This window comes from Equus asinus, chromosome 2 (assembly GCF_041296235.1).
Source record: "Equus asinus isolate D_3611 breed Donkey chromosome 2, EquAss-T2T_v2, whole genome shotgun sequence".
Classification (NCBI taxonomy): domain Eukaryota; kingdom Metazoa; phylum Chordata; class Mammalia; order Perissodactyla; family Equidae; genus Equus; species Equus asinus.
Genome location: NC_091791.1, coordinates 170,758,843 through 170,767,287, shown reverse-complemented (window position 1 = coordinate 170,767,287; position 8,445 = coordinate 170,758,843). Strand labels below are relative to the sequence as shown.

The following is an 8,445-nucleotide window of genomic DNA, read 5'->3' as shown; positions in this document are numbered from 1 at the left end:
AGCTGCGGGGGGGGGGGGGTTCCTTGTGTGTGAGGACTTTGTGCTGACAGCAGCCACTCGCTGCTGAGGAAGGTGAGGAGCAGCGTGTGGCCCCACCCATCTGCCCACACTTCACAGAGAACTGCCTTCTCATGGGCTGCAGAGCTGGGCCACCAGGTAACACAGAAGAGCCCTTCAGAGGACAGGGAAGCTTTGGGGAGAAAGGGACAGGTCAGTGCAAGGGGCCTGTTGAAGAGACAGGCTGGTCAAAAGGCGGCATTGGGAGGAGGCTGAGGTTGTGCTCCATGCCCAGGGTGCACAGGGGAGAAATTCAAGGTTTTGATTAGACACAGGCAACCTCTATACCTTGGTGAGCACCCAGAGTCTGCTCCAGGAACTGCCACCCAGCATGGAATGTCAAGAAGCAGAGGACACGGGGATGCTCAGCCCCAGGGCCCCACTCCTGTAATTCCTCCCCACTCCAGTCCTGCCGTGTCCCAAGTCGTCCTGCCTCCTTCATGGCTCCTGGGGTGCATCTCCTGTGACTGCACGTCCCACTTTGCTCTGTGAAGCTTAACCCACTTCACTCTGAGGCTCCACAACATCCAGGAGCAGAAGAGGACCCAGCAGGTCATCCCTGTGAGAGGAGCCATCCCCCACCCAGACTACAAGCCTAAGAATTTCTCCAAGGACATTGTGTTACTAATGGTAGGGCACATGGCCCCACTGGTTCTTGCATACTTTAATCCAGAGGTTATTGCATCCTCCACGACCTCCATCCCTCCCTCTTTCCCAGCATGACCCCTATACTTGTCTCCGTGCAGTGGAGAAGGCAACCCCATGATGGTCCCTGGAGTCTTTGTGAATTCCTTTCCTCTGCCTTCAGCTTGAAGAAGAAGGCCAACCTGACTGCCTTTGTGAGCCCCTTCAGGCTGCCCAGGAAGAGAGAACTGGCAAAGCCAAGGACGATGTGCAGTGTGGCTGACTGGGAGCACCTTGGTGGGAGTACTCCCTCGGCCATAAAACTGTGGGAAGTAGAGCTTGATATCCTCAGGGATAAGCAGTGCATCTCTCACTACGAAGGCCATTACAACACCATCACCCAGATAGGTGTGGGGGATGCAACAAAGAGTAAGACTCTTTTTAAGGTGAGATCCCTGGCACTGTCCCCGCACAGCCTGGGGTACAGCCAAGCTTGAGGAGATCTGGGGCAGACAGAACTAGCTATCTCCTTATGTACTCAGCCTGGTCACCAAATCAATCTGTGGTCCTGTCACCCTGCAGGGATAGGAGCCGGTCACACAGCCAATTATAGGCAAAGTCTTCCTGGGGGAGAAAAAGAAGGGAATTGTCAGGGCCAGGCTGGGGCCCCAGAACCGAAGAAGGCCACAAAGGCTGTCCTGGCCCACATCTCACTCACAGCCCCCAAACAGAGACCACTCAACTGCAGGGCATAAGGGAGAGGAGGAGCAGGAGAAGCCCCAGCCCAGCCCCTCCTCCCCTGCCCACAGGGGGAGGCCAGTGGCTCCCTTGTGAGAAACAAGGTGGCCCAGGACATTGTCTCCTTTGGAAAAAAGAATGAGAAACACCCACCTGTCCACACCAGGACCTCGAGCTTTCTACTCTGAGGAAAAATTGCCTCCAGGATTCATCCATCCATCTTCTCTGGGACAGAAGCCAGAAACACACTGGGTAGAGGAGGATGGAGGGGAGGCTGCCAGGGACTCACTAACCTTCCATCTTTAGAGTGGAAATCATTAATTCTTTCTTTATTCACCAACATGTCCTAGAGCCTATAGCATATGGAGTAAATTTGTCAACAATCTCTGAATCTTGTATATAAGAATGGATTGAGAAAGGTAAACTCATTTTTAAATTATCCACCTTAGAGAAGGCTGGACTAGAAAGACGTCGTCTGCTGAATGTTTGCCATTGATGAGCGTGCCTCAACTACGGGACAATGTTTACTGGGTGGAAAAGTAACACATGTTCATCATAGAAAGACAGTTAAAGGAAGAACAGACAAACAAGAAGGTTAAAATTCCCAAGAATATCACCACCCCGAGATCATCATCATTAGTCCTTAAGCAGGCTGCCTTCCCCTCTTTTTCTGTGTCTTCATAACATTCTGTTGCTTTAACAGAATTGGGATCTGGCTGTTTAGAATTCATAATGTCTTCTTTTCCACTACTCCCTCATCTGTCATCATACTGGAGAGGATGTTGGGATAATCTGTTGGAAAATATTTATAATTTTTTGGCCCAGGCACATCAAAGCCAGGATTCACTGGACCCGGGACAGAGACTATTTAGTGAATAGTGATTATTAGGATGATCGGCATCCATTTTCCCATCTGACATCAGTAACCAGCATTTCTCTAGGGGAACTCTCTCCTCAGAAAACAGACACTCCGATTGGGGTGGAACAATCCCCCCCTCAGGTCTAGGGGTGCTCAATGACTCAAGAATAAACCACTTAGGCATTCAATTCTGATGGACGCAATGATGGTTTGTTTTAGTCCCATGAATATCAAGTCCAGGATTTTATTCAAAACTGTGAGATAAAGGAAGCCCTCTTTGTCACAGCATATTTACATTTAAAGAGGGGATTCTAAATATTCCAAAATAGGAAGCTGAACTTGTGGTCAGAGAGGCAGTGAGGTTACCACCACTGTGGGTGTCTGCGTGTGTCCAGCACTACATGCCCCTAAGGCAGGTCCAGACTATCTCCAACCACCAAGCAGACCCCCACCACAGCCCCTACTGGCCTACACACTAACCACAGATTCTCAGTCTACTCAAGGCGACCACCATCTTCTCAAGGGCAGGAGACATCTCACTCATCTCCTTGGACCTAGCTTCCTAAATAGTTATTCATAACTTCATCAGGATGGAAAAAGAGCCAAGAGCTGAGAAATGGAGACATTCTAGATTCAGTCAGTGAGGGGCTTCTGGAGTCCAGCTCCTCTGCTGGCTGCAGCACAGGCTTCACTTTCTTGTTCTTTCTTCTTGCTTTCACACTGTGACTCAGCACTGGGAGTGCAAGTGTGGTTGGTGACAGTGCTACTGTCACCTAAGCCAATCCAGAGAACTTTGACAAACCACATTGCAGATGACAGAAGAAAATCAGAGGAGCAAAGGTCTAGGAGGTCTGCGAGGTCTTGAGCCACCACTCCTGCCTTCACCTTGGGGACTGTGTGTCTGGAAAGAAGTAACACCTGCAGCTGTGACCCTGGCAGACCTTCGGGAAAGATGCGGCCACTCCTGCTTTTGTTAGCGTTTCTTCTGCCTCCTGAGGCTGGGACAGGTGAGTGACCATCCCCATTCCAGAAACCCCAGCCCATCTCACAAAACCCTCTGGACTCCTCACCCTTCTGCCCAGCACAGTCAGGGATTTTCCTCAGTTTGAGTCGAAGAACCTTCTAGACCTCAGCCTCCATCCCAAACCTACACTAACAAGTCTGATGCTGCATAGACACTCAGAAAGGATGGCAGGAAGGAAGGGTGTTCACTAGAAGGTTTAGTATGTGAGCCTCTCTCTTATCACCTGGGAAATGGATTGTTCACAGAAAGGCATTTGGCAGATGACGGGAAGCTACAAATGACAAGTAATTAAAATCCCTCACTCCAACCAAGAAAGGGCAGGTCAGAAAAATCGGTTGCGGTAATGAGAGTTGTCCTGGACCCAGCTTAAGATTCGGTTTCATTTCCTGGTTACTTCACCCACTCACCCCCGCGGAGGAGAGAAGCCCAGGGAGCAGCTGATCTCTGAAGGGGCTGGATCACTGCATGCAGGGCGCCCCGTTGGCGTGGCTCTGCCGTGGTCCTGGGCAGTACATTTTCAGCCCCACCTCCCCCTGCCATCTCAGGCCTTTGGCTGCTCCACACAGTGTCCCCTCTCCAGGCCAATGGCCTTCAATCCCACCAGCACGATTCCCACCAAACTTCAGCCTAAAGCTAAGTGAAGGATGTTCATTCATGCAGGCAGAAAATGTCTACTGAGATCCTAGGATGGGTTAGACCCTCGGACATTAGGGTTGTAGAAAATCCAATGCCATAAGCTCACGGATAGATTATTAGATAGGGTACCAGTTGACACATTAGCAGAGGCTCAGCAGGCTTGAGAGACGCACTAAGACAGAAGGCATAGCAGAGGCCTGTCCACGATCCTCTGGGCTCCTCCATTGTGAAGACAGCTCTGATCTCCTCCATGTATGGTCTGAAGTAGTTCAGGGACAACAGATACTGTCCTCCCTTTTCTCACAAGAGGTTCTGAGGCTTGACATTCAGAAAAGGTTATTCTCCTACTAGGAGAACCTGGGAGGACTCTCCCCGGTGTCCGCACGGCACTGTAGACACTACCCTCAATCATCACCTTCCAGAACCTTCCCTCCTGACCACAGCCGTTCCCAGAAAGCCCATCTTCCAGTCTTTTCTTTCAGAGGACATCATCGGAGGACATGAGGCCAAGCCCCACTCCCGCCCCTACATGGCATTTGTTCAGTTTCTGCTTGAGAACAAAAGGAGGTGTGGCGGTGTCCTCGTGCGAGAGGACTTTGTTCTGACGGCTGCTCACTGCCAGGGAAGGTGAGGGCCACAGACAACTGACACCTCCTGAGACCCCTATAGGGAGCCCTGTCCTCTGCCCAGGGCCCGCAGCCCAGGGGAGCTCCCCTGACTCCTGTTAACTCAAGGCCGTGAGATCCTATGAGAGGAGCCATCTGAGAGCATGACTGGGTGATGGAAAGTGAGAAACAGGACAGGTAAGCTTTGGGGTCAGAGGGTCTGAGGTAAGAGCAAGTGGTCCCGTTGAGGAGAGACACCACACTGGCCAAATAAAGCAGATGGGGAGGATGAAACCATGCATCAGGGTCAAAATGCGAATTCAGAGAATTTTCACAATATGACTTGAGGGCTAGAGAAAGCATCCAGGTGACCTACCCTCAACGTCATTGAGAAGCACAGGGGACACAGTCACTCAGTGCCCAGTCCTCCTCCTGTTTCGATTTCCACTGGCTGCAGCCCTGCCCTGCCCCACGTCACCCGCCCTTCATGGCTCCAGGAATCGATCTCTTTTGATTCCATGCACCCCACCACCTCACTCTACTTTCTATGCAGATTAATGAATGTCACTCTTGGGGCCCACAACATCCGGAAGCACGAGAAGACCCAGCAAGTCATCACTGTGAGACAAGCCATACGCCACCCAAACTATAATTCTAAGAACTTCGCCAACGACATCATGTTACTAAAGGTAAGGGAACCTCCCCGCTGCTCTTGCTGTCCTGGGTCGAGATTGCTTCCCCTCCCACTGGGACCTGTCCCTCCCCTCCTTCCCATCCCGGTCACCTGCCTAGTCCCAGTGGCTCAGGGGAGGGGGAAGTCAGTGCAGCCCCATTGTGGTGTCCAGGCCCAGGAGGCCAGAAACTGAGCTGGACTATCTTGCCTCTTCCCATCAGCTGGAGAGAAGGGCCAAGCTGACTTCAGCTGTGCGGCCCCTCAGCCTGCGCAGGGGCAAGGCCCAGGTGAAGCCTAGACAGGTGTGCAGTGTGGCCGGCTGGGGGAAAGTCTCCCCAGTAGACAGAGTGTCCGACACACTGCAGGATGTGGAGCTGACTGTGCAGAAGGATGATGATTGTTACTTCCACTTCCCCAACCATTACAACCAGTCCACCCAGATTTGTGTAGGGGACCCAAAGAAGAAGAAGAACAGCTTCAAGGTAAGGTTTCCAGCATCCATCGAGACAGACCCGGGGAGAGAGGAAATGGGGAGCTCTGGGGGATGGGAGTGGCCATATCTTCTTGCCTCAGCCTGAGAGCTTGGGCAGCCTGGGTCCATGAATGCAGTCTTTAGTTTTTTCCCCACAGCAGATCATGGCTGCAGGGTGAGGAAGGATCAGTCACCCCACAGCAGGGTTCTCACCCAAATTTCCCTGAGGATTGAAGAGAAAGTCTTGGCCTGGGTGGAGCTGCAAAGAAAAGTCAGAGCCAGGCTGGAGTCCGGGATGAGGGAGTTGACAAGGCTGCCCTGGTCCTGCTCTCCCACATACTACTGACCACTGGGCTGGAGGGTAGGGCAGGACAACAGGGAGGCCAACTCAGTCCTTCCTCTCTCTGCCCCCAGGGGGACTCCGGAGGACCCCTCATGTGTAACAAGCTGATCCAGGGTATTTTCTCCTATGGACAAAACAACGGGACCCCTCCAGGTGTCTTCATGAAGGTCTCACACTTTCTGCCCTGGATAAAGTCAACAATGAAGCGCTGCTCATAGCAGCTGTGATGCTGACCTTCCTGTGTGCCTGACCACCTTTTCTGGGGCAGAGGCAGGAATCCCATGGGGCAGGCAGTGGGACTGAGGAGCCATAATAAATGGATCTCTAGCGAGTGTGACTGAAGTCTCACTGACTCACTGAACCACTTTCAACACGCAGCAGCACGCTCCAGGCAGCCCTCTGCTGTCAGTTGTGGCTGTCATTCCTCCTTCCTCCTCCAGCTCTCCTTCCCCCTAAACCCCATGCTGTATCCTTTCTGAGTCACAGCTCTGTGGTGCTGAGCCCTGTGCAAGGGCTGAGTCTGAAGGCTGCCCATTATAAAAGGATGATCTTCTTCCTCAAAATATGTTCCTCCCTGGGCTTTAGAAAGTTCTTACCTTCTCTAACCCAACCACCATCACCGACACCCTGACAATTTGGCAGAGAGAGGAGCAGGGCAGTGGAAGGAGAATAACTCCAGGGAGACAGGAGGCCAGGGGGCCAGGCCGTGGGCACTGAGTTTCCTGTTTCCAGGGCTTCTGTCTCCAGTGGGGCAGCCTCTCCCACAGCCAGGACCACCTGCAGCTTCTGATGCTCAGATGCTGCCATGATGGCCTCCAGCCTCACTCGGGTCCCATTTCCTGCCCTACCCTGGGCCCAGAACTGAGCTCGCTCAACCTTCCTCCCTGGCTGACTGTCCCACACCAGCGTCTGTTTTTCTTCTGCCTGCCCTGACCACCAGCTTCCTTCCCTTCTAGCCCACGCTGTTTTGAGCCAGCTTCTCTCTCATCTCCCTAACCAAGTTCCCAAACTCCAATGTGAATTCTCCTCTATGGCTTGTCCCTGTCATGCCTGAGCTGCTGGCCCACCTGATGCCTATCAGAGGACCCAGTACCCACTTCCCACCTGAGCAGAGACAGTTCAGGTCTTCCATCCAGCCTAGCATTCCCAGGGCCATATCCACAATGTCCTTTGGAGTCTCTCAGCAGCCTCAGCCCCTTTCAGCCTGGCCTGTCTCCCCCTGCTGGCAACCTGGGGTATAGCAGCTCAGTGTGCCTGAGGGCTCCAGGGCTGTTGGGCCAGAAAGTACCACTTGGCTGTCCATCAATAAGTCAATTGCTGATCTCTCTCTTTGTGACAGACACATAACAGGCTTTGTCCCTGATACTGGGAAACTTACATGGAGGGGAATTTCCTCTAAATTCCCCTGGCTCCTCCCCTTCCCCCAGGCAGGTCAGTTTTACAGATGGATCGGTATTTGGATTCCACAAAAGCTCTTGCCTTGAAAATAATGAAATTCTCTGTATTTTATCTGTATTGCACATTAGAGTTTCATATGAGTGATCTTGTTTGATTCAAGAAGGGCAGTGTGAAATTGGAAGAGACTTCGAGACCCACAGGTCCTGAGGTTCCCAATCTGTGCTCAGGGGATCCCATGACCGGACAGGATGGAGGGAGAGAGGAAAGAGCCACCTGGGCAGCCTTGTTTTTATTTATTGACATGTAGAAGGCATGAGCCCAGGGCACAAATGCACAAAATGCCACATTTCAAGTCAAGATCCTTCACTGTGGTGAAAATAATAAGAATAACAAGAAGCTTTCACATCTTGAGGTAAGTGGACAAACTGTTCTCGTTTAACAGTGATTCAACCTAAAACTTGCTTTCCCTAGAGCAGCCTGACTTATGACCCACCAGACACTGTACATGTGCTTCAAACATCTTCCCAAAGCAAAGAATGCATTCTTTATTTATTTATTTATTGAGGAATATTAGCCCTGAGCTAACATCCGGTGCCAATCCTGCTCTTTTTGCTGAGGAAGATTGGCCCTGAGCTAACATTCGTGCCCATCTTCCTCTGGTTTATATGTGAGACGCCTGCCACAGCATGGCTTGATAAGCAGTGCGTAGGTCCACACTTGGCATCCAAACCGCGCTCCTGACGCATAATGTGCGAACTTAACCACTGCACCCACTGGCTGGACCTAAGAATGCAGTCTTTAAAGACAGGGATGAATGTCTCTCTTTCTCTGACTCCAATACCAGCAGTTCTTTGAAGATAATCTCTTCTTCTCGGAGCACGAAGGTCAAGTTGACCTATTAATGTATATTCTAAACTACAGAAAAACATATCCTTGTGACTTGGAAAAAAATTGCATTCCCATGCTGCTTCATGTATGTTCTTGGTTGTGAAATGGTCTATAGCCATGCTGTGACC

The 8,445-nt window shown here is 51.5% G+C and overlaps 1 protein-coding gene across 1 annotated transcript; it reads left to right on the top strand.

Moving 5' to 3' along the window:
- Positions 1 to 3,007: 3,007 nt before the first annotated feature.
- LOC123283064 (granzyme H-like) lies at positions 3,008 to 6,368 on the top strand. Its single transcript, XM_044765394.2, has 5 exons — positions 3,008 to 3,285; positions 4,421 to 4,565; positions 5,097 to 5,232; positions 5,438 to 5,698; positions 6,103 to 6,368. Exons 1-5 carry the CDS (start codon positions 3,231 to 3,233, stop codon positions 6,247 to 6,249), a joined length of 744 nt encoding a protein of 247 aa, XP_044621329.2. The 5' UTR covers positions 3,008 to 3,230; the 3' UTR covers positions 6,250 to 6,368.
- Positions 6,369 to 8,445: the final 2,077 nt, after the last annotated feature.

Excerpts from the sequence above, each read along its gene's own strand:
- LOC123283064 (XM_044765394.2), top strand. The coding sequence starts at position 3,231 with ATGCGGCCACTCCTGCTTTTGTTAGCGTTTCTTCTGCCTCCTGAGGCT. Across the intron at positions 3,286-4,420 it reads GCCTCCTGAGGCTGGGACAG|AGGACATCATCGGAGGACAT; the intron begins GTGAGTGACCAT and ends CTTTTCTTTCAG. Across the intron at positions 4,566-5,096 it reads GCTGCTCACTGCCAGGGAAG|ATTAATGAATGTCACTCTTG; the intron begins GTGAGGGCCACA and ends CTTTCTATGCAG.